The sequence below is a fragment of the Hypanus sabinus genome, chromosome 8 (genome assembly GCF_030144855.1).
Source record: "Hypanus sabinus isolate sHypSab1 chromosome 8, sHypSab1.hap1, whole genome shotgun sequence".
Lineage (NCBI taxonomy): Eukaryota > Metazoa > Chordata > Chondrichthyes > Myliobatiformes > Dasyatidae > Hypanus > Hypanus sabinus.
This window is the reverse complement of record NC_082713.1, coordinates 121,667,100-121,693,665: the sequence shown is the minus strand read 5'-3', so window position 1 is coordinate 121,693,665 and position 26,566 is coordinate 121,667,100. Positions and strand designations below refer to the sequence as shown.

Here is a 26,566-nt window from a genome sequence, read left to right as displayed (position 1 = left end):
AATGGCAGGTGGTGACTAGTGGGGTGCCACAGGGCTCGGTATTGGGATCACAGCAGTTTACAATTTACGTCAATGATTTGGATGAAGGCATTGAAAATAACATCAGCAAATTTGCTGATGATACTAAGCTGGGTGGCAGTGTGACATGTGATGAGGATGTTAGGAGAATTCAGGGTGACTTGGATAGGCTGAGTGAGCGGGCAGATACTTGGCAGATGACGTTTAATGTGAATAAGTGTGAGGTTATCCACTTTGGGAGTAAGAACAGGAAGGCAGATTATTATCTGAATGGTGTAAAGTTAGGTAAGGAAGAAATACAAAGAGATCTAGGGGTCCTTGTTCACCAGTCACTGAAGGTGAATGAGCAAGTGCAGCAGGCAGTGAAGAAGGCTAATGGAGTGTTGGCCTTTATTACAAAGGGAATTGAGTACAAGAGCAAGGAAATCCTCTTCCATTTGTACAGGCCCCTTGTGTGACCACACCTGGAGTACTGTGTACAGTTTTGGTCTCCAGGGTTAAGGAAGGACATCCTGGCTGTAGAGGAAGTGCAGCGTAGATTCACAAGGTTAATTCCTGGGATGTCAGGACTGTCTTACACAGAGAGGTTAGAGAGACTGGGCTTGTACACACTGGAATTAAGGAGATTGAGAGGGGATCTGATTGCAACATATAAGATTATTAAGGGATTGGACAAGATAGAGGCAGGAAATATGTTCCAGATGCTGGGAGAGTCCAGTACCAGTGGGCATGGTTTGAGAATAAGGGGTAGGTCATTTAGGACAGAGTTAAGGAAAAACTTCTTCTCCCAGAGAGTTGTGGGGGTCTGGAATGCACTGCCTCGGAAGGCAGTGGAGGCCAATTCTCTGGATGCTTTCAAGAAGGAGCTAGATAGGTATCTTATGGATAGGGGAATCAAGGGATAAGGGTACAAGGCAGGAACTGGGTATTGATAGTAGATGATCAGCCATGATCTCAAAATGGCGGTGCAAGCTCAAAGGGCCGAATGGTCTACTTCTGCACCTATTGTCTATTGTCTATTCATTTAATGTCACATGTGAAAACAACTCACTGTCTTGGGTTGTTAATTTTTTTTCAAATCATTCACTGCTTTATTTAGTAGCAAAGATAATCATTATGCATCTTTTTATTATGGGTGGAGTTTAAAGAATTGAGGGATGGCACAGTATGCTGCATGCTAACAATTTTTGCCTGTGCCATCTTGGGCATGCATGCCATATGTTCACCATCCCTGCCTATGGACCATCATTACCATCTCAACTACACTTCCTCTCACCCTGCCTCTTGGAAAGACTCCTTTTCTTTCACACCTGCCTGCCTTCCCCCGCCCCCCACCTTTCCTTCATTGCCATTTCATTCGCTCTGCTGAGAAGAGTTATGACACAGGTGCTGAGACTGCCTCTTCACCATAGATTCCTCGGCCACACCTCATCTATTTTGCTTATGTCCTGCTTTTATCCCCCTCTTTCTGGAAACTGCAAGGATAAAACCTGGTCTACACCTCCCACCAGCCTTCGCATTCAATGGATCATCATTCACAAGTTTCACCACTCAATTTCCAGCAAATGACATTTTTTCCCTACTTTTTCAGCATTCTGAAGAAATTATTCCCTCTTCTATCACCACCAATTACTCCCATCCCAATGACATTTTAACACTCAAATGCAAGAGATGCAATACCCACATCCTATAGTTCTGCATTTCACAGCTCACATTCTCTCTCCTTAACCAGAGTGAAATAGCTGACAGCTCATCCCCAGGACAACCCTGGTCTCACCCTATCAGACATAATTCCTTTGTCCCATCTATTCCTCCCTCCCTGCAACTTTGATTTTCTCTGATTCCAAGTTCTAAGAAGGGCTCTTTAACCTACAGCAGTCATCTCGAGTCTCTCTTTCGAAATGCTGCCCAACCTGCTGACTGTTTTGAGTATTTTCCATTTTTACCTTCAATTTTAAGCAACTACAGAATTGTGCTTTGCATGACAAAGATCACACGTTTCAAAGCTATCTCCATTTTCTAATTTTTAAAAACACGATTGAAGAAAAGTGAACCATCATTCAAGCAGCAAGATATTGTCTTAGAACAGTTCCATCATTATACTCACTCAGAGAGGCCCCATGCAATATGGCACATTTTGGACAGTGATACAGGTCAATATCAACAGCTTGATGCTCCTCCACTCGTACACAACTGAAACAGAAAAATACAAACCTGAATAGATGAGGTGAACTCGTTAGCATGTAAAAACCATCCACCTCACTGTTAGATTTTTAAATAACCCAGAATCTCTATGATCACTCATTAAAAAGATACTGCTTTTCCACTTTGTAAGGCCACCAACCCAATACATTGCAATCTATAAACGTTCACACACTTCTCCTCGGACCCTCTACACAAGGAATCAGACTATGAAAGTATGCAGTTCATAAACCCCAGGCTTTAGCCCCAAACCCGAATGTGACTACACTGTCACTTGTTTGCAACAGAGAACAAGTATCAGCAAATACAATCTTCACCTATTACTGAAACAGCAGATATAATCAAATCACAGCACTGAGCTCTAAATATCACAAATAAAAACACACCATAGGAATACAAATAAATGTAGCATTTCTTGCTCAACAATTTGTCATCATGAATAACTCCAGAGACATACATTTTAAACTCTAGCTAACTGGAGCATTGCAATATGAAACAGAAGTAGAACAGCAGGGCAGACATTAGTACGTACAGCATGTGGAAAAATGCAGCAAAGGTCTAACTCCATCTCTGTCTGTCCATACAGTCACACACAAATATAGGATTCTTCATTGCTGTTTCCGTAACAATTTTGTTTGACCAGTCAGGATTGTTAGTTGGGAGCTGAACTACCATAACTGGAAGACTGGTGGAGCATCTTTAATCTGGCCAATACCCTTTGACCTGACTGGCATGGGTGACCCTACCAAGAGCCAAAGCACAAGGCCCTAACTCCAGGTCACTAAGGCACACAAGCCTCCAAACCCTACGACAAGACTGTGGTTTGCTTAGCGGTCCATTAATTAAGCTCATCCTAAAATCTTAACCCCAAATGTGGCAGACCTGATCATTATGTCATGCTCAAATCGTGGAACTCCAGAGTCATCAATAGGGACAGAGGGGGACAACTGGCAGAACCCCATCTCATCAACCTGTTACACTGTCAGCAATAAAATAACAAGGAGTTTTAGCAAATCCCTCTGAGGACTTAAAAATGCTCTCACAACTCAATTGCTAACTCTAGCAGGGAGCCAACAAATGAAACCAAAGTATTTTGTTCGGACCATGAGAAATTCCTCAAGACTTTCAATGGGGGGGGGGGGGAGGGGGGTGAGCATGTTCTCCTTGGTGGCTTCAATGTCCAGCCGCAAGGATGCAAATCCCTGGAAAAGCAAAATTAGCAAGGAAGGGGTTGGTGAAAGCTAACAGGCTTCATCCTGACTAAACACAGAATGTGGTCTCATCATAACTGGCATCATTTCAGGCAGAAAGTACAAGATTTCCAAATAATGTTCTCAGTCTGTGAATCAACACCCATTAGATTACTACTCCATTGGAGTGACTATCCACAAGGGCAGGTGCATTATCAACACCATGAGAGGTCAGGGAACCACTGCACTGACCACATCCTAATTCACTGCTGTATTTGCATCAACCTGACTCTACAGAAGCAAAGTTAAAATCAACACGAACAGACTCTGAGCCTTTCACTTGAACCCTTCCAACCAACTAAGCAACTCCCAACCACCAGAAGTCAGAGAATCCACAATACCTGGTTAACTGGAGGTCTACCACAAGAGGAACTAGTAAAAACTCATGATTTCTACATCAGGAAAGGAAATGGTTTAACCAGAAAACCCCTGAAGGCCCAAGGAGGTAATAAATTATAAATACAATGCATCACAGTCTTTCAACCTGCCAGCGTCTTTGCTCTTTTCACAGTATGCTTTTTGCCAGTCTCAGCCCTTGGCAAGCTTCCGAAGTCCACCCAACTACTAAGGAACCAGACCTCATAAGCAGGAAAATTCTAACACCTAATCTCATTTTCTTCATTCGTGATGACGAGAATATGCTGGGGATCACAAATGCCTAAATCTTGAACAGTTTCAATAAAGTACATATCCAGTTTCAATAATTACAGTAGAGTCTGCTTCCTACTCTGTAGTTAAGGTCCTCATGAGAATAATCTTCAACTAAGTCCTCACTGTAAAAATAAATATAAGCATCAACTTGTGTTAGGGATCCATTTGTTATCCTTATGTGTCACCTAATTCCCCACTCATTCTTTTAACCTCCAGCTTAACCGCTCCTCACAAGTCAATCCACCCATGACAGGTGTTGGAGTAAACCTCTAAACTGCTTCCAACTCCATTGTATCTTTCCTTAAATCACGGCTGATCTAATCTAGCTCTCAACACCACTTTGCATACTCCTTCATTCCTTTGTAATGCAATTGTCTCTCCTCTTCCTCCTCAATATGTTCAGCAATTCAACTCTACAGCTCTCTGGGGTAGGGAAATTAAAGAATTACAAATCCTTGTAGGGAGAAAAAAATTCTTTATCTTCATCCAAAACAGGCAATTGCTTATTCTGAAACTATAACAACTGGTTCCGAAGGAAAAGAAAATCTTCTCAGCATTCCCCCCCCCCCCCCGATTAAGATCACCTCTCATTCTTCTATGCTTCAATCTGCTCTGCCTTACTTCCAGTGTCAATCATTTCACCCCTGCAATCAACCTCCCAAACATGAAAACTAAACCACGCAATAAACAATCTTACCAGCATCCTGTAATTTCAAAACTCCCTGGCCCTCAAAACATTCCATTTGCCTTCCTATTGATTTGCTGTACCTGTATATCAATTTTTGGTGTTCACTGGGCTACAACCTCCAAGCATTTAATTTTTATTTTTTATATCAAAATAAACTTTATTCACAAGAATGAACTGTGCAATCCCTTTTAAATCTTACATTCAGAGTCAATGCTTTGAGTGGTATTCCATTACATTCCTTAAAACCAATAGAATTGTTGCTCCTCACATGTACATTACTGCAATAATTGAGGAAGCTAGTCCTTCCCTGCTTAGTAGTGGAAAGCCCTATGGTGTGGGCCTTCCCCACCAAATCCTTGCATTGGCTGCACCAAGCTTCAGTGCATCCTTCAGCAGATACTCTTGCAGCCTGGAATGTGCTAGTCCTCCACAGACATTGAGGTGCCATCAGACCAACAAATTTCGGGCAGACCAAAGGCTGTCTCTCACCAAGCTGATAATATGCCAGCTGATAAACGTAACATCTGTCTGTGTGTGCCCCCGGGAACAGCCTGCAGATCTTGTATAAAAAGATTTTGTACTTCCAATCCCTTAAAATAATCTGCTTTTTCATTCTTCCTTCCACAGATACACTACACTCAAGCTGCTAACTTCTTGCCTCACTTAACTGATCCATACCCATTTGCAGGCTCCTTGCATCATCAGATTGTCAACCTACCGATTTTTATATCGCCAGTAATACAGAAGCAGTACACACCAACTGTTCAGCCAAGTTATGCGTACAGTACATAATAGTTCAGGCCCTAGCTCGGATCCCAGAGACTTCATCAGTTAGTGATTGTTAGTTCAAAAACTAACAGAGCATTGTCCTCCCATGAACACTACCTCACTATTCCTCTTTTGCACTATTTATTTTTTAATGCAACAGTAATTTTAAGTCTTGCACTGTACTGCTACCACAAAAACAACAAATTTCATAACACATGTCAATGATAATAAACCTGATTCCTTGGAAGGCGTCCAAAGGAGATTCACAAGCCCAATTCTTGGGGTGACTTACTCACCCCACAACCCTATCCATTACCTCCAGATTCTACTATTCACCTAAGTGGCCAAATAATCTACCAACCTGCATGAATTTGGGAGGAAACCAGTGTCCCCACAGGAAACCCAAGCACAGGCAGAATGTGCAAACCCCATGTAGGCAGTACTGGTGAAGAAGAATGAACCTGGTTCGCTGGAACTATTACAACAGTTCTGTTACACCACTACGCGATATACGGGAATTGGACCGTTCAGTTACACCACTACGCGATGCATGGGAATCGGACCAATCTTTTCCCCAATGACCTATATGGAATTCAAGAGCCAAGCTATTTTGCAAATTTATGGCCAATAATCAACAATGAGGGAAAGTGCATGAATATACAAGGCAACATAATATTTTTTAAATGGACATAATTATTTTATGAAATTTCAAACTTAGACATTTCAAAATCAATATTATTTTGAAAACCTAGAAATATTGCACAAGATAGTAAAAGCTCCAAGAGAACAAGGGTACTTTATTTTATGTAAACTTTGTATCTTATCCCAGTACAGCATAGAGCAAGAACAGCACTTCCAGAGCTGTCTGTTTTTTGGATGAAACTTAATTCCCATGTACCCCTGAAGAAACTGGTCACACCAAGCAAGATTCACAAATAATCCTTTGACAAATTGCAAGGCCACATTCCCAACTATGCCTTATGAAAGCTGGTTTCTGATATGTAGCGCTCAAGATATATTCAAGTGAACAAAATGTAGACTCAAAAGATACCCAAGATGATTATAAAGTCACAGAACCATACAGCATAGAATCAGTCCCTTTGACCCAACAGTCCATTCCAACTATCTACGTTAGTCCCATTTCAATCAGTAGATATACAGGCCCTTCGCACCACCCGGCAACCCACCTATTTAACCCCAGCTTAATCACAGGACAATTTACAATGAGCAATTAACCAATTATCCAGTACATCTTTGAAATATGGGAGAAAACTAGAGCACCAGGAGGAAACCCACACATTCACTGGGAGAATACAAACTCCTTACAGACGGCGTCAAAATTGAACTCTGACACCCTGAGTTGTAATAGTATTGCACTACCACTACATTTGCCCATATCCCTCAAAACTTTTCCTATGTAGCTGTCCAAGTTTCTTTGAAATGTTAAAGTACCTGCCTCAAATACTTCCTCTAGCAGCTCGTTACATAAACATCTGTGTAAAGACCACAAGAATTAGACCATTTGTCCATCAGTCTCATCCACCAATTGATCATAGCTGAGTTATTTTCCCTCTCAACCCCGCTCGTCTGCTTTCTCCCCAAAACTTTTAATGCCCTTACTAATCAAGAACATTTAATACTGTAAATAATTTAAACAATAGCAAACACAAATAATTAAAATCAAAGACAGACAGACATACTTTATTGATCCCAAGGGAAATTGGGTTTCGTTACAGTCACACCAACCAAGAACAGTGTAGAAATATAGCAATATAAAACCACGAATAAATAAATAAATAAATAATGCCAAATGGAAATTAGTCCAGGACCAGCCTATTGGCTCAGGATGTCTGACACTCCGAAGGAGGAGTTGTATAGTTTGATGGCCACAGGCAGGAATTACTTCCTATGACGCTCAGTGTTAAATCTCGGTGGAATGCGTCTCTGGCTGAATGTACTCCTGTGCCTAACCAGTACATTATGGAGTGGATGGGAGACATTGTCCAAGACGGCATGCAACTTGAACAGCATCCTCTTTTCAGACACCACCGTCAGAGAGTCCAGTTCCACCCCCACAACATCACTAGCCTTACGAATGAGTTTGTTGATTCTGTTGGTGTCTGCTACCCTGCGCCTGCCGCCCCAGCACACAACAGCAAACATGATAGCACTGGCCACCACAGACTCGTAGAACATCCTCAGCATCGTCCAGCAGATGTTAAAGGACCTCAGTCTTCTCAGGAAATAGAGACGGCTCTGACCCTTCTTGTAGACAGCCTCAGTGTTCTTTGACCAGTCCAGTTTATTGTTAAGTTACATTAACTCATTTTTCTTCCTCGCAGCCAAACAATGAGCGGATTTTCACTGAATGGGTTCCAGAAACCTGAGGGCAGATTCAGTGGTTTAAACATTAAGGAGTTACTTCACTCCATGGCTGAACTTCACAGAAGAGAACCTGGTGGTGAAGCCTCACCAGCAAGCCTAAGCCATATGCACTTCCTGGCACCTTCTGGACCTGCCAGCTCATGGAAGCATAAAACCCAGCAAAATCTAGATCACTGAACCATGGTCCAACCCAATCACATTAGGACATTTCAAAATCCATGACATTCTCATTCTACTATTCATGAGAGCAAGCAGTGTGCAACATAGCTATTTTCCCTGTCAAAACTACTTCATGAACTGTTAATCACTTTAAAACAGAAAAGTTGTGAAGGATCTAAAACTCTCTCAATTTCACCTTGCAGCTTGATCTTATTCTCACTAATTTAAGCAATCTTCCTGGCTCCCATGCTAATCCATATGATGAATAATTCCATTTCCTCATCGCATTCCCTCCCTTATTTCAAGTCCACACTTAAAATCCTTCTCTTCAAAAATTCCACCAGAACTTTGACTCCTTCTTATTTTCAAACTATCACCATCTTGAATCACCCTTCCCCTTCAGTATCCACTCAAATTTGCCCTCATCTTCCTGGATCAAATCCTGGTCACGTTTCCAGCCATACCACAATATCTAGACTAAAAATTACTTAATTTGGGGGGGGGGGAAGAAAAGAGGGGCAAATTTAGTGATTAAGAATGGATCCAACTTTGATAGATTGGGTTTAAACACTGGCAGGCAAAGCTATAAATGAACACCACCAGTTCCCTTAAAAAAAGAAACAGATAACAAATAAAACCTGCAGTTGCCAGAAAAAGAAACAAAATCAGAAGTATTGGAAGTCAGCCAGTCAAGCTGCATCTGCGGAATGAGAAATCAGTCAATGGTTTGGGTCAGTGACTCTTCCTGAGAAAGCAGAAGTGGGTTAGGTGCAATTCAAGTACCTTTCCATCAGATGGCAACAATCAGCAAATAAAGGGCAGGCTTTCTAGCTGATAAAAGAAAGAAAACTGGTGGCAAAAGTCAAGGTTAGGAATTCAAGTTAGAACTAGGGTAAATATACAATGCTCAGAGGGAGTAGATTAAAAAATAAGTAAGGGTAAAGACAGAGCATGACATTAATCTGTCAGATTACCTAACAGAAAGAACACACAGTGAAAGGTTAACAGAAGTAGGAGTTAGGTCAATTACAACGGAGACTGCATGAGTAAAGAATGATGGCAATTTTCATCAACTTTTAACAAAGGAGGTGCTGTCACAATCTAAAGATTGATGCAAATAGACGGCAACTAGTCCCAGTTGGACTTAAACACAGTTAAGCCATCTGGTCTAGATTGGATGAACCCAAGAAGCAAGGTTGGAATCCTGAAATAGATAATAAACTTTAACCCATCTTTAGATACAAATGTGATGCCAGGGGTAAGAACTGCAAAGTGATCATAAAGTATGGACAAGTAGGAGCTACAGGCCAGTCAGATTAACTGTTTAGAATGCTTGGGTCCCACAGCATCTGATTCATCTTTGGGAATGGGAATACTCTTCAAACTTTTCTTTTCTGTTCCCAGTATAATTTTTCACCACCATTCCCCACCCGTGGCTGGCAGAACTGCAGAGTTTTGATTTCATCCATTAGTTGCACAACCTTAAACCCATTTCCACTGAGTACATACTGCAGTTTCATTTGGTTGGTACCTCATTTGGAAGTGTGCCTTGTGCTGCTCTTGGAATGTTCTAGAAAAGTTGGCAGGCCATCATCAGCCTTCTTGACTAGTTGACTATAAATCCATCTACATACTTCACGGTTTTCCTTTTGTAAGTTTCTTGGCACCATCCCTGTTTATTAGCTGTCAATGTGATAGCTTGTGATATTATAATATTAAAGTAAACGTTTAAGGAGGAGACGCAACAATTATACATATATCGAAATCTTCTATGTGCCCAAGACAACATTCAAAGTAAATTATCCACTTCTTTGAGGGCTTTTCTATTAAAGACAATTTGAGTTTCCATACCAGGCAAAATAATCCCCACTACACATCAACAGAAGTTTTTCAAAGTTTTAGATGACTTGCAGAATCTTCGCAAAATTCTAAGATAGAGGCGCCGCCGTGTTTTATTCGTAATAACACTTGCATGCAGGACTCAGAACAGATCCTCAAAAATAATAACAATGAGGAATTTAAAGTTGCTGATTCCCTCCACCTCTGATTACCCAATGAGGATCCATTGGACCTCTGGTTTCCACCTCCTGAAGTCAATAATCAGCTCCTTGGTCTTGCTGACATTGAGTTGTTGCTGTTCTGGCACAACTCAGCCAGATTTTCAATCTCCCTCCTATATGCTGATTCGTTATCACCTTTGATACAGCTAATGATAATGGTGTTGTCAGCAAACAAATATGCACTGAGCTGTGGTTAGCCTCACGGTCATAAGTGTAAGATGAGTAAAGTAGGGGGATAAGCACAAAGCCTTGTGGTGCATCTGTGCTGATTGTGGAGATGTTGCTGCTAATCTGAGCTGACTGGGGTCTGCAAGTAAGGAAATTGAGGATCCAATTGCACACGAAAGAATTTAGGCCTAGGTCTTGAAGCTCATTGATGAGTTTTGAGGGGATGATAGAATTGAATGCTTATTTGTAGTCGATAAAGAGCACCTTTGCTGTCTAGATGTTCCAGGGTTGTGAAGAGCTAATGACATGGCAAGTACCATGACCTATTGTGACAGTAGGCAAACTGGAGCAGATCCAAGTCACTCCTCAGGCAGGAGTTGATACGTTTCATCACCAACCTCTCAAAGCACTTCATCAAAGTGGATTTAAGTGCTACAGGACAAGTCATTGAATCAGGTTATCATATTCTTGCTATAATTGGAGCCTGCTCCAGGCAGATGGGTGCCTCAGACTGCCGAAGTGAGTGGTTAAAAATATCAGTGAAACAGCAATCTTGCCCTTAGGTCCTTAATTTTGTTCTCCAGCAACTGTATATTTGCTAACAAGGTGCTGGGAGGAGGAAGCATATACCCCGTCGTTTTAGCCTGGCTTGCAGTCCTCTCCTCTTCTCTCTCTTTCAGCCATGGTGATATACCTTCATCTGCTTAAAGGTACCTTACCTGCATGCTTTAGTGTCAAGTCTGCTGTGTCCTTCAGAAGATTCTGGAATCATTAGTTTGTTAAGACAGTTCAGAAGTATATTGAAGTGAAACCACAGGTTGCAGATTGCAATGGGAGTAGTTCAGAAATACATTTAGATCGGGGATCCTAAACTTTTTATGCCATAGAACCCTACCCCTAGCTTTCAAGAAGGAGCTAGATAGGTATCTTATGGATAGGGGAATCAAGGGATATGGGGACAAGGCAGGAACCGGGCATTGATAGTAGATGATCAGCCATGATCTCAAAATGGCGGTGCAGGCTTGAAGGGCTGAATGGTCTACTTCTGCACCTATTGCCTATTAACCGAGGTGTCCGAGGACCCCTGGTTATAAGGATTTAGAATTTTTATAAGCTGCCTATAAGCTGCCATTGTAGACCCTTTAAAAATCACTTTTTAATAATGCTGTTTACGTTGTGAATACATGTTGGTATTTATGTACATTTTAATTCATAGCCATACTTCAACCTGTAACTTTATTTGTTATCTAATTGTTTATTCATTATAACTGCTGAATGTTGTTTTTGGTGCATGTCACACCCTGAGCAATGCACAACAAATTCCTAATACATGTAAATGTATATGTGAATAAAGTTGATCCTTGAATTAGAAATTCTTCCATTTCAGTGGGTGTGTCAGTTTTGATTGAGCTTCAAGCTCCATGACGTACCCGAATAGTTAACTCAGAGAGATCATGTTCATTTGGACAAGTATTGTTGATGTAATCTACAAAATCAGGAAGCTCAATTCTAAGAACACTAGTAAGAGCAGGAATAGGCCATCCAGCCCTTGGAACCAGTGACAGATTATATAACTAGGAATTGCAGCCAAAACCCTTGCTATTTGTTACATAATGACCTGAATCTAAATGCAAGAGATAATGCTCAAAAATTACTGAATAGTCTCTAGCTATAGAAGTGGCACAGGCAGGAAGAGAAATAACAGATGAAATTTAATCTTGAAAGGTAAGGGAATGAGGGTTACACAACAAATGGTAGGACCCCAAGAAGTACTAAGGAACAGAGAATTTGGAGTGTGACCACGGATCTCTTAAAGCAACAGCACAGGTAAAGAAGGCATACAGAATGCTTGTATTCTATGCCATGACTAATGAAGACAATAGCAGGGAGGTTATGGTACAATGTTTAGAGCATAGAACAGTACAAGCCCTTCAGTCCACAATGTTGTACTGATCTTTTAACCTACTCTAAGGTCAAACTAAAGCTTCCCTCCCACACAGCACTCAAGTTCTCTTTCATCCATGATGCACTGTTTTCTTCTTTCTCTTTCACCTATGTTTGTAAAAGAGCTGTAATATTGTGCTTAGTCCTGGCCACCACACTATCAGAAGAAAGGAAGGTGTAGATATTATCTGGAATAGAACATTTCCATATGAGAGACTAGGTTTTGTTTTTCTTGAAGTGCAAGAGATTTAATAGGAACCTGAGCACGTGTGTGTGTGTATCTCTCTCTCTGTCTCACACTCTCTCACTCTGCTCTGGATTTCCAAAATATGCTGAATCATCTACAACCAGAGAGATTCAAGGTTCCCCACCCCGCACCATTTAAGAAGGATTTTGATGAGCACATGAAATACCAAAGGGATGGATGGCTACAGACTCAGTACTGGACTTCAGGCATTAGCCTAGGCTTTATAAGGCATTGGTCACAATACACTTGGAGCGTTATGAGCAATTTTGCCCCCTTATCTATGAAAGGATGTGCTGAAACTAGAGAACATCTAAAGGGGGTTAATGAGGATTATTCCGGGAATGAAAAGGTTAACAATGAGGAGCATTTGATGGTTTTAGGTCTGTACGCTTTGGAGTTTAGAAGAATGAGAGGGAATTTCATTGCAATCTATTGAATATTGAAAGGCTTATAAAGAGTGCATGTGGAGAGGATGTTTCTTATAATGGGGAAGCCTAAGATCAGAGAGCACAGCCTCAGAATACAAGGATGTCCCTTTAGAACAGAAATGAGGAATTTCTTGAGCCAGAGGAAGATAAATCAGTGGAATTTATTGCCGCAGATGGCTGTGAAGGCCAAGTCATTGAATATATTTAAAGCAAGTTTGATAGGTTCTTGATTAGTGAGGGTGTTAAAACTTATGGGGAGAAGGCAAGAGAATGGGGTTGAAAGGGATAACAAATCAAACAGAATGGAATGGTAGAGCAGACACAATAGACTGAATGGCCTAATTCTGCTCCTATGTCTTATGGACACATAGGGCCTTTTTCCACCCTGCCATGACCACCCAACTTGCTGTAATTCAAATGACAATGGTGAGTCTGCTACCTCAAAATCCATGCTCTAGCCGCAACTCAATAACCTTAATTTCTTTAACATCCAAAAACCTACTGAGATGTGTTTTGAATACAACCAAAGACTGAGTCTCATTGCCCTCCAGGATAGAGAATGATAAAGAATCTTATATGATCCCATTTGAATTTCAGGCAGCTGACAATTCAAGTTACTGCTTGCATTGATAAATACTAAACCAGATTTGCAGTTTGAGATTTCTGGGAATCAAAGGGATAATGGATTCAAACTATTTAAATAACAATTCGCATCGTGCTGAACATTGTGGACATGCTATGTTGTTGCCAGAATGTGTGGCAACACTTGCAGCCTGTCCCCAGCACATCCTTGAGTGTTAATTGTTAATGCAAATGACATTTTACTATACCATATACATGTATTAGGAACTTGCTGTGATTTGTTGGTCAGTATGCAACATTCAACAATTACAAAGAATTAAATATATTAGAGGATGGATATAAAAATGTACATAACCACCAGCATGTATTTACAATGTAAACAGCATTTAAAAAATGTGGTTTAAAGTATTTACAGTGTAGTGTAGTCACTGAGGTAACTGGGGGGGTGGGGGGGGAGGCTAACTAGAATGGTTGATCAGATAACTGCCTGAGGAATTAACTTTTAAAACAACATGGTTTTTGTTTTAATAGCCTTATATCAATTTCCAGAAGGGAGCTTTTGGAGAAGGCAATTTGGAAGTTGGGTTATGTCTGCAATGATTTTTCCTGCCCACTTCTTTGGTCTGGGATGGGTACAAGTCCTGCAGCAAAGGGAGACAGCAGCCAATGACCTGTGACTGCAGATTTCATACACTGTGAGAGGAGCTACACCAAACCAGACAGTTATGTCTGATGTGAGGATGCTCTCCATGATGGAGGTGTAGAATTACACCGGTATGTTCCGGAAAGGATGGAATTTTACCAATTGCTGCAAGTACATCTTCTACCGAGCCATTTTGTTAATGTTAATTATGGTTCTCCCAAATGAAGTCCAGGAACCTGAATGTTTAACCGGCGCTGACTGTAGAGTTGTTGATGATGAGTAGATGGAGACACTTTTCTCCTGAATTCAATAAATGTCTCCATGAGGATATTCGGCTCCAAGCTGTACATGTGAGAAATAAATCTGAATCCAACTCAAAGCACTTTGCAACGAAACAGGGAGAAAACACAGATAAAATACAAATAAAGGAAGGCTGCATGAAATGGTGCCCATGATGTGAGATCTAAAAGCAGGAGAAGTTCATCGTGGGAAAGGATTACTAGGGTACTTAAAGATAGGTGCCAATGGAGGAACAAAACAAAACCTCTTCTTGTAGGCCAAAGGAAGTCAATGAGCCTACAGCATTGGGGATGAATGGCAAGGCCATGAGGGATTTGAAGACTAATTAGATAAAAATAGTTGTTCTAGATTAATCCTCCAATTGAATGGTAGCCCTAACCAAAAAATAACTTGCGTTACTATTCTAAAACATTTTTTTTTACGATATTTCACAGCAGTGTTATCAGACAAAGCTTCAAACTAAGGCATTCAGTAATATCCTGACGTCCAGAACACTCACCACTTTGGTGGCACTCAGCTGACAGTTCTCCTGAGCCATTGGGTGTTATTCCTATCAATTCAGTCAAAAATATTTAATTTACATTTTTGAGATGTTATACAGTAACAGTCTAGGACAGAGACCCCAAGATTAATCTAACTCTTCCTTCCTACGTACCATCCATTTTGCTATCATCCATGAATTCTTAAATGTCCCTAATGTATCTGCCTGATGTATCCACTCCACTCTCTGGAAAGAACTCATCTCTGACATCCTCCCTATACTTTCCTCCAATCACCTTGAAATTAAGCCCGCAAACGCGAGAAAATCTGCAGATGCTGGAAACTCAAGCAACACACACAAAATGCTGGTGGAATGTCGACAGTACTTCTTCCTATAGATGCTGCCTGACCTACTGCACTCCACTTGAAATTAATCCCCCTTGTATTAGCCATTTCCACCCTGGAAAAAAAAGTCTCTGGATTTCCTCTCGATCTGTGCTTCTTGTTATGCTGAACACCAACTCATCCTCCTTCACTCCAAAGAGAAAGGTCCTGGCCTGCTCTGGGCAAGTTTCAGGGGATCATGGGAAGCTGGACCAGGAGCTTCAATGGATAATAGGACACATCAGCTGGTGAGCCTGAACCATTGCTATTTCCAAATGGTCATTAGCAATTAACAGAGCTTTTCTGTATTAGGGCAGGTGACCAGTGGGTTAGTACAAGAGGTATGTTTGTATGGATGTCTAAAAAATAAAAAGGAAGCCGTGTTTCAGGGCTAAGGCAATTGAAGGCCTAGTCACAGAGAAGTGATAGAGGCAGGAGGTACACAAGAAGCCAAACAGACTTGTGCAATTTTACACGTTGGGAAAAGAAATAAAGCAGTAAGACAATGAACAACTTTAGAATTCTGACAATACTTTTGGAATTTGGGGCATTTCTGGATCAACAGTCTACATTGTTTAATGAGAACAAAGTCCAGAGAAAAATGCAAAGGTTTGTGTTCATCTCATATTGCACTTAGACACTTTGGAGCCTTCTGGAATGAACAATAACTTTTGTAAACAAGAGAGCTGTTGTCTTGCTGATTCCTGCTATCATGCCTATATCCTTTTATCATCTCATTACTATAAAATGCCCCACTTGCAGTCGGTATTCTTGCTCTTCAATCTTCATAAGGTCTTTTGACTCAGACCTCACTCCTACTCCCCAACTCTTGGAACACTGACCGCTCCACTCAGAAAAGCAAAATGCTGCATCAGTGATTGAGTTCCTCCAGCACTGCTATAAATCTGTTTGTATACTGAAACTGCCTTTGTGACTTCCCCATCTCAGTATTGCCATGCTTGTCACTCTGAAGTCAGGTCCTCATGTTGATCCCAACTCTTTTTTCACTACAGCTGGAAACAGTAACAGGTGAGTCACAGAATCCCAGGACAACTGGTTCCAATATCTGTCATGAAAGCATCTGCCACCTTTAAAGTTAGGTCAAGTGGTGGCTTCAAGCTTCTCCTACAGAAATAATATATCATATAAATTGTTGAGGGTTATGTCTGGGTTAGTAAACACCACTCAACCAGGTGGGATAAGGCAGACAGACGGCAGTACTTATGGAAAGACACCTATTATGTATTGGAATACCAACAAACTATTTCTCAGAATGGAGCACCAGTGCCTGGGAAGAAATTAAGCACCGATTCTCTTTGACAGGAACAGAGGTGCCAAGTGAAAACGACAGAGGAATTGCAAGGCCACTCGATCAACCATCTCTTCTGCCCCCTTTCCCCCCACACAACTTGTAGATCTAAAATAGACCTTATTAACATTTCCAAACCGGAGCAGAAGCAAGTTATCCCTAAGCCCAAATGATTGACCAAGAGTAGAGAGCTGGGGGGAAAAAATATAATCACACAGCATGACTGTCAAAAGCAAACTAAATTGTGCAGTATTTGGCATTTTCATCCTGAATAAAGCGAAAGTCTGAGTGACTCATAACATACCACCACAGATATTTATCTCACCCACAGGTTTTGCAACACAATGCTCTACAATGTGTGTTACGCAATCCCAAAAATCCTTAAAAGGAAATACACAGATCTTAAGGACGGTTCTCAGTGCTGTCAACCAAAAGTATGTTATAATGTGTGAACTGGATAAGTCATAATTGGGAACAAGAGAAAATCTGCAGATGCTGTTAATCCAAGCAACATACACAAAATGCTGGAGGAACTCAGCAGGCTCGGCAGCATCTACAGAAAAGAGTACAATTGACGTTTTGGGCTGAGACCCTTCAGCAAGACTGGAGAAAAAAAAGTTGGGAGATTCTTCCTAGCTCTTTCCTTCACGCCTCCCAGTTTCACATATCACCTTGTGTTTGCCCCTCCCCTTCCCCCTACCTTTTAAATCTACTCATCTTTTATTCCTCCAGTCCTGCTGAAGGGTCTCAGGCCAAAACGTCAACTGTACTGGCCTGCTGAGTTCGCCAGCATTTTGTGTGTGTCATAATTGGGAAGCTTGGAATGGCTTTCCAAGAACAGCTTCTGCATCAAATGACAATCAACACAAGCACACCGCAAGGATGTGTGCTTAGCACACTGACCGACTCTCTACACCCAGGACTGTGCGGCTAGGCACCAGTCAAACTACAAAGTCACTAATGACATAACTGTTGTCAGCAGAATCTCAGATGGTGATAAGGAGGCATATACAGGAGTGAGACAGATCGGCTGCTTAAGTGGTGTCAGAAACCACAGCCTTCCACTCAACGTCAGTACGACCAAGGGAGTGATTGTGGACTTCGGTAAGGGGAAGTTGAGGGAATGCACACCCGTCCTCATCGAGAGCTCAACAATGGAAAGAGTGGGCATTTTAATTTCCTGGGTATCAATAGCTCTGAAGATCTATCCTGGGCCCAACAAAGTGACACAATTATGAAAATGCACTGTTTGGTAAAATTGATGGCTCTGCAATATATGATTATAATGGCTATATTTCATTAGCCACTATATTAGTCACTTGCCCCAAAACAGTAAAGCTCTGATACTCTGCTTTTCAAGTGTTTGGAAATGCCAACAGCTCAGCTACATTTCATTAGGAGTTGGAGTAGATTTGGTATGTCACCAAACACTTAGCAATTTTCTACAGATGCACCTTGGAAAACATTCTAACTGGTTGCATCACTGCCTGATTTCAAGAGGCCAATGCACAGGATCAGAAAAAAATGCAGAGGGTTGTAAACACAGCCAACTCCGTCATGTCCCCAGTATTGAGGACATCTTCAAGAGTTGATGCCTCAAAAAGACAGCATTCATCATTAAGGACTCTTCCCCCTCCCTCCACCCAGGACATGCCCTCTACTCATTGCTACCAAGAGGAAGTAAGTACAGGAGCCTGAAGACATGTTTTAGGAACAGCTTCCGCCCCTCTGCCATCAGATTTCTGAATGGTCCATAAACTCTGCTGCAGTTATTTTATACACATTCAGTATGTTTTTTTGTATTGCACTGTACTGCTGCCAAATCTAACGTTAGTGATAATAAACCTGGGCTCTATCCTTGCTTCTCTTTAATCAACTGCTTAGTACAGTTATCAAGATGTCACAAGTGATCAAATGTGTCATAGTTGCATGTGGACTGCTGAAAATGGGAGGAAAGCAAGACACACACAGGAAGTTAGGAAGTAAGCATGCCGCTTTATGTGGAGATCGGCAAAAGGTCTTCATTCAGGTTATATTGGAGCAAATGATTTGCACAAACTCCACCAGAAGTTTTAAAACTTCAAAAGAAGCAAAATCAAAACAAACCTGTTTTAATTTAGAAACATTTCAAGAGATTATAAACAGAATATCAATTCATCACAAATAATTCCCCCATTGAGACATGGCAGGATATGAAATGTATGAAATATTGGATGAGAGCAATTTTCTTCATGGAGAAAATCATGAGGAGTTCAGCATCTTTGGATAAATCACCAGGCCCAGATGAAATAACTCTGGGGCTATTAAAACCTGCAAGGGAAGAAACTGTAGGGCTAGCTCTTTAAAAACCCACACAGACATGATAAAACAGCATGACCTGCTCCTCCATTGTAAATGTTCTGATTCTCTGTATCAGGTGGGGAAAAAGTTTATACAGGGAAAAGCTCAAAGACAGAGCTAGTATACCAAATCAAATTAGTACTTACCACAACACTTTTGGACATTTTGTAATTAACACAACAGGATGTCTGCAAAATCTAAACACGAGATTTTGCAAATGCTGGAAATCTAGAGTGACACATACAAAATACTGGAACAATTCAGTAGTTCAGGCAGCATCTATGAAAAGGAATAAAGGAAAAATCAACACTTAGGGTTGAGAACCTTCATCAGGACTGGTGAAAGGTTTCAGCCGAATTGTCGACTCTTTATTCCTTTACTGCCTGACCTGCTGACACATTTTGTGTCTCAACAATCTTAGTTTTCTTCAGAAATGATACAACAAGCAGTAAGATAAGGAAATCACTGAATACTATATAGCATTCTAGACTTTCAAATACATTTGAAAATGTACCACACAGAAGACTTAGCGATACATGCATGAAGGGCAGAAAATAGGTTGGAAGATTGTTTTTTACGCCTTAAATACGACTGGTCACAGACTATCATCCACGCGATGAAAACAACAGAACTATTTTCGATTAATCACTAGGCCCAGATGAAATCACTCTGGCTAGCGCTTTTGAAACCCACGCAGAAGTACTTTCGTCTCTTTAAATTGCTCCGCCCATTCTAGAAGACCACGGCTCAGCGGAGGCAAGAGCTCCAGTAACGGAGATCAATCCCGATCGGGTCTGCCCAATTCTCCGTGCCTTTCCTCCCACATCACGAAGACGACGTGTGGGCTGGCGAATCGCTGTGAGCTATCCCGAGTGGTGGTCATCGAGGGCACGGCAGGCCAGGGCTGAAGGACTCCACTCCGTTTATTCTGACTGAGTTTGGAGAGCCAAGTTTGGTTTCGGTGCGGAGTTGCGGGGAGGCCCACGGTTTTTACATTAACTGTCGGTCAAGTTACACAAGTGGGCAAAGGAGCGAGCAGAACTGCTCGGGGGCCGAGAGGAGAACAGAAGTTAGGGGGGATAGTAAACGGACGGAGTCAGGCGAATAACGAGAGGGTACAGCTACAAAGAGGCACAAGACGGACCTGGGGCTCGATTTCCGAAGTGGGGGTGAGGGCCGAACCTGGTCCCGGGTCGACGGTGGGTGGGGGGGGGGGGGTGATAGGGACGGGGATTGTGGTGGTGGGGGCTGGCGTCTCCACTGTGGCAGGAGGGCGGAGCGAAGTCATGGGACTGAGGGGGTGGGAGCAGGGGGCTTGCCTTCTCCACAGTGGCCGGGATTCATACGGCCGGCGCCGGGATGGACCGGTGCCACGGGCACACAGAGGCCCGCTGGGAGTCCGAGGCCGTGTTGGCAATCGGGGAGCCCCGGCCGCGGAGAGCGGTGAACTTGCCCACAGCTGCTGCACCAGCGGGCCGGCGGCACCACTTAGTCCCGGCCCCACTCCCTTTGTTACGGACGGTAGGGCCGGCCGTTAAAGGCAAAGGGATCCTCATTTCTCCCTTCACACCACCGGTCCTGGGGTGAGCCCCCGAGCTGTTTACCTGCCGTGAAACCAGTCCTTGCAGACATCACACTCGATCATGAAGCGACCAGCGTCGTACGGCTGTCGACACTCGCAATACACCGGTACCGCCGCCATTTTGTCAGCCCGGCCGCACATTGGCCGGGCAGAGAACAAAAAAAAACACAACAGGCCGGGCCTTCGGCCGCCGCCGGAAACGGATGATTGACGGCGCTGCCAGCCATTCGTGCCCGAGGTGGGCGAATATGCTCCAGCTACCGAACATTAGAGGCGGCAGGTCGCACCAATCAGAGGCGGGTAGCTGCATTTGTGCCCGCCTCTCTGTGATATTACTGGCTGCCCTGTATCCCATAGCTTATTATTAACAGTGTTGGTTAGCCAATCGACATAATGTATTTTTAGACATCCCGCCTCTCGGGTGTCAAATTGCAAGTGGGCTTTAAACCGACCGCAAATATCCGAAACGTTATTGGTCAGGTGAGAGTCAGCTCCGCCTTTAAGGGGCGGTCACCGGGCGGAAAGAACGCAGTGATTGGTGTACTTGGCACGAGGTGTGACCAGCTATCCAATTAGGGGCGGGAATAACAAAACACACGTGCTGCTGTGGAGAAATACGCCGCAGCTCAGTCTGGGGAGGGATAAGTTTGTCAATGGGCATCAGACCCACAAAACAGCAGGAGGTAACCAGATCTGGATGCAATAAAACATAGTGTGGTACATAAAGAGCAGGAGGAGGCCGATCAGCCCATCGAGAAATGCTGAAATCTGGAGCAGCTGCCCGTTTTTTGGAGGAACTCAGCCGGTCGGGCTAATCTGTGGAAGTGAAGGGTGTTACCGACGTTTCACACTCCCACCTTTCCCCCGCTTCACAGGCCATTCCTTTCTGTATTCTCAGTCCTGATTCAGTGTCTTGAACTGAAAACGTCGACAGTTCTTTACTGACAAAGATGCTGCTCCACCCGCTGAATTCCTCCAGTTTAATGCTTTGTTCTATATTATATCAGCCCACCGAACCCTCCATTCAGTATGGCTACTCTATTCTTGGTCTCAGTATCACCTACCTTCACTTTGTCCACACCCTTGCTAGTTCACTTCTGCCTTCGACAAGATTCAGTGACTGCTCTCCACAGCTCTCTGAGCTGGAGATTATAAACAGCCACACACTTTGGGAAAATAAATTCTTCCTCATCTCCATTTCAAGTGGACAACCCATTATTCAGAAATTGTGCCCTCTAATTCAGATACTCCTTTCTTAGGGAAACAACCTGTCAGCATCCACCTTGTGCCCTCAAAATCTTACACCTTTCAAGAGATCACCTTTCACTCTTCTTAACTTCAATGACTACTTGCTGCTGCCTGTAAGCAAACAAATCTCAAGATTGTGCAATGTATATGTTATTTGATAATAAATGTACTTTGAATAAAACCATTCTGTTTATTTTGAACTCCTGCTGACTCTAGCTTGTTAGAACAACCAGCGGCTGGGCCCTGAAGTACAGCAATAGAACTAATAGATTTGGGGCCTAACCACGTCCACCAGTGTGTGACGCTCCTGACCACACGAACCAGATCCACTGGTGTGTGTGAACCTCTACCGAGACTAACCAAGTCTCCTGTCTAACACTCACAGATTACACTGACTCGTCTCCCAGTCTGTGACATTACCTGACTATACTAACCAACTGTATGAATTGCCCAGACCACCTGTTTATAAGCTAATTAGCACCCACTTTATTTGTTGCTTAGGAGAACCAGGAATGGATTCCCATGGTGTCTGGTTAGCCCATTTCTGACGACTAGTTATCACTCCCTCCCTCAGAGTTTGAGCCCCACTTCCTGAGATAGTTTCTTCCCAAGAACCAGTTTTTCCTTTGCCACTGTTTACCCCTTTTTGAGCTAGCTAGCCTGAGAGCTGGTCCACACTGAGGTGAAGTCTCCTGCACTTATTCACTTTGACATCCAGTCTTTTCACCAGTAGTGTGAGGATAATTGTTGAATTACTGTGCCACAGACATAAGCCTACTGCTCTCCAATGTGGAGAATAATGTATATGTCCATTCCTCTGGTATTTCATGAAACTCCACAAAGTGTTTTCTTCAAGCACCTATTCAAATCACTTCTGAAATTTCTGAGTGCTTCTAACACGAGATCCAATCCACAATCTCCCTGCATCTTTTTCCTTTCACTCTGACTCCAGTCTTTGAACGATTTGTATGAAGGTAGCCGCTCTCCAGTCACCATATCTGATCTAATCAAGATCTAAATCTTTAGCAAGTCTCAACTGAGTCACTTTGCTCCAAGGTGAACATCTCCAGCTTCCTTGACTTAACTTTGTACTTGAAAGTCCTCTTCCCCGGAATCGGGCTAAGCTTCTTCAATAGCCTCACTGGAATCGCCACATCCTCACCTCAGCATAGTGACCAGGACTGGAGTCCAAACATGTGGACAGGATGAGCAGATTCAAGTTCCTGGGTGTCAACGTCTCTGAAGATCTGTTCTGGGCCCAACATATTGATGCAATTACGAAGAAGACACACCGGTGGCTAAACTTCATTAGGAGTTTGTGGAGATTAGGCTCCCCCATGGAGAGCATTCCAACTCTCTGGTATGGAGGGGCCACTAAATGGGATCGGAAAAGCTGCAGAGGATTACAAACTCAGCCAGCTCCATCGTGGACTTACCAGCTTCGAGGATATCTTTAAAAGACAATGCCTCAAAAAGGCAGCATTCATCAGTAAGGACCCGCATCACCCAGGACATGCTCCCTCCCCATTACTATTAACAGAAATCAAAATCAGGTTTATTATCACCGGCATGTGACGTGAAATTTGTTAACTTAGCAGCAGCAGTTCAATGCAATACATAATCCAACAGAGAGAAAAAGATAATAATAAATAAAACAAAAATAATAATAATAAAGTATATCAATTACATATATTGAATAATTTTTTAAAACATGCAAAACAGAAACACTATATTTTAAAAATAAGTGAGGTCGTGTTCAAAGCTTCAATATCCATTTAGGAATTGGATGGCAGAGGGGAAGAGGTTGTTCCTGAATCGCTGAGTCTGTACCTTCAGGTTTCTGTACCTCCTACCTGATGGTAACAGTGAGAAAAGAGCATGCCCTGGGTGCTGGAGGTCCTTAATAATGGACGCTGCCTTTCTGAAACACCACTCCCTAAAGATGTTCTGGGTACTTTGTAGTCTAGTGCCCAAGATGGAGCTGACTGAGTTTCTTTCTTCTTCTTCTGCAGTTTCTTTCGGTTCTGTGCAGTAGCCCCACCCCAATACCAGACAGTGATACAGCCTGTCAGAATGCTCTCCACGGTACAACTATAGAAGTTTTTGAGTGTATTTGTTGATATGCCAGATCTCTTCAAACTCCTCTTGAAGTATAGTCGCTGTCTTGCCTTCTTTATGACTACATCGATATGTTGGGACCAGGTTAGATCCTCAGAGATCTTGACACTCAGGAACTTGAAGCTGCTCACTCTCTCCACTCCATGATTAAAGGAATACGATTAAATTAGAATATAGGAATAAGGTTAGGAGCCTGAAAACACACACTCAACTTTTTAGGAACACGTTCTACTCCTCAGCCATCATATTTCTGAACAGACAATGAACCCATGAACCCTTTTTCACTATGTTTGCTCTCTTTCGCACTACGTATTATTTTAAAATTTTAATGTATATTTACAGCTATTTAGTATATTTTCAGTTTCACAGTTCATATTGGTTTACAGTTACTGTTCTATAGATTTGATAAGTACGCCTGCAGAAAAAGAATCTCAAGATTGTATTTAGTGACATGTATGAAATCTGATAATAAATTTTACTTTGAATTTATTGTAATTTATAGTATTTTTAATGGATTGAGCTGTAATATGCTGCAAGGCAATGAAATTCACAGCATATGTCAGTGTTATTAAACCTGATTTTCATTCTGAACATAAGCTTTTTTTACTCTACATCACCGTTAAGGAAGCTCAAGTACCACAGCTTCTAGCAACACTCACAAAATGCTGGAGGAAGTCAGCAGGTCAGGCAGCACCTATGAAGGGGAATAGACAGTCGACAAGATGTGATGAAGGGTCTCGGCATGAGACATTGACTGTTCTTTGCCCTCCAGAGACGTGATGCTGCCTGACCTGCTGAGTTCAAGCGTTTTGTGCATTGCTTGAGATTTCCAGCATCTGCAGAATCTCTTCTGTCTACAGTCCGTAGAAACAATTCTCTCAGAATTTTCTGATTGCCCACTAGCTTGAGCTCCTACCCTCCAGCAGTGCTCCTCAAGCTGCTATTTTGAGCATTTTTTGGTTTTATTTAAGACTCACAACATCAGCGGCATTTTCCCATTGCATTTTCTTCCTTTACTCACTGACAATTTCTCTCTTAATTCCAACAAAATCCTGCATAATGTTGAATTCATCGTCTTCTTAATCATTGGTTTGAAACAAATCAGATCTTTCCTGATCTCTGCATCTGAGTCCCCTCATCTTTAATACTGTTCAGTAAATCTTCTTCGAAGCCTTTCTCAACTTAAGCGCTCTTTCAGACCTGATTCGATAATAATTTACCAAAGGGAATTGGGCAAACACTTGTGAAAAAAAAACTGCAGGGCTTGGGGGGAATAAAAAGAAAACTAACTAAATGAACAGCTCTTTCAAAAAGCCATCACAAAGGCTTCCCTTATGTGTATGATTCAATAGTGCACTGAAACGAACACAATGCCTCTCTGAATTCTAGCCTGTGATTAACAACAGTTTACCTTACCCTTTTCTCTTCTCAATCATCCGTTTTATGTAGCCAAGCACCCTCTGTGCCTTTCTTCAGCAGCCTTCACAACTTGCCCTGTCAACTTCAATTCCCGAGCTCAAACTGCAGGCTGGACGTGGGGATACATATTCCAAGGTTATTTTGAGGGAGAGAGAAACCAGAAAAGGAGAGGCAATTCTAACAAGGCACATAATAACAAGTCCAGTCACAACTTGTATTCTGCTTTACACTAAAACATTTCAAGGTGGAGACGCAGGAGATGCTGGAATTTGGATGGGAAAGTAAACTATTTAAGAAATAGATTAGTAAGATTAGCAAGCTACGATGAGGTGGGAGGCACAAGTAGACAAAGCTTAGTCAAAAAGGCAGGGTCAGTAAAGGAGGCCATTTTCCCTATACATACATGATGGTTGAAAAAGGAGCTCCCAGTATAATCCCACCTCCAAGCACTCAGCACATGCCCCTGCACTTAAGTACACATCTAAATCTGAACTGAATGTGATGAGGGTTTCTGCTTGCACTAACTTTTGGTCAATGAGTTTGACGTTCACAATGATTCCTGTCCAATACCTGAAGGCATAGAATATAGAACTTTACAGCACAGTACAGGCCCTTCAGCCCACAATGTAATCCCAACCATTTACCCTACTCCAAGATAAGCCTAACATTTCCTTCGCACATAGCCCTTTATTTTTCTTTCCACCAGGTGCCTAACTGAGAGCCTCTTAAATGACATAGATAGAATAAGCAGCTGTTTTCCCAGGGTCAAAATGGCTAATTCCAGAGTGTATGCATTTAATGTGAAGGGGGCTAAGTTCTTAGATGTGTGGGGACAAGATTTTTACACAGAGTGTGGTGGGTGCCTGCCTTGGGTGGTGGTGGAGAGTGGTACAATAGAGGCATTTATGGGGTACATTGATGTTAGAGAATGGAGGGACACAGATTTATGTAGGCAGAAGGGTTTAGTTTAATTAGGCATTTAATTAGCTCAGTACAACATTGTGGGCCAAATGGCCTGTTCCCTGTGCTGTATTGCTTGATGCTCTATAACATCTTTACATCATATTCTACCAGGTATTTGAATCTATGCAGCACAGTTTTTGATGCCTGTTTGAAGACAAATGGGTCCCTTCTGTTGACACACACTTCACTCTCTCCACAGGCTCTGTGTCCATAATGACCATACACAGCTG

The 26,566-nt window shown here is 42.3% G+C and overlaps 1 protein-coding gene across 3 annotated transcripts in view; it reads right to left on the bottom strand.

Annotated features, from left to right (window-relative positions):
• LOC132398379 (lysine-specific demethylase 7B-like) overlaps positions 1 to 25,493 on the bottom strand; it is a 99,702-nt gene extending 74,209 nt beyond the window's left edge. Inside the window, exons 1-2 of one of the 3 annotated variants that reach the window (XR_009513638.1) lie at positions 20,611 to 21,955; positions 2,126 to 2,211 (exon numbers count right to left, since the gene is read on the bottom strand). Coding sequence is in view for 2 of the 3 variants with exons in the window: in XM_059977716.1 (XP_059833699.1) it covers positions 2,126 to 2,211; positions 20,611 to 20,729 (205 nt within the window). In the remaining variant the exon portion in view is untranslated. Of the gene's footprint in view, positions 1 to 2,125; positions 2,212 to 20,610; positions 21,956 to 25,370 lie in introns of those variants that run through there. The other 2 variants (XM_059977717.1, XM_059977716.1) reach the window with 2 other exon arrangements.
• Between the last annotated feature and the right edge of the window lie 1,073 nt (positions 25,494 to 26,566).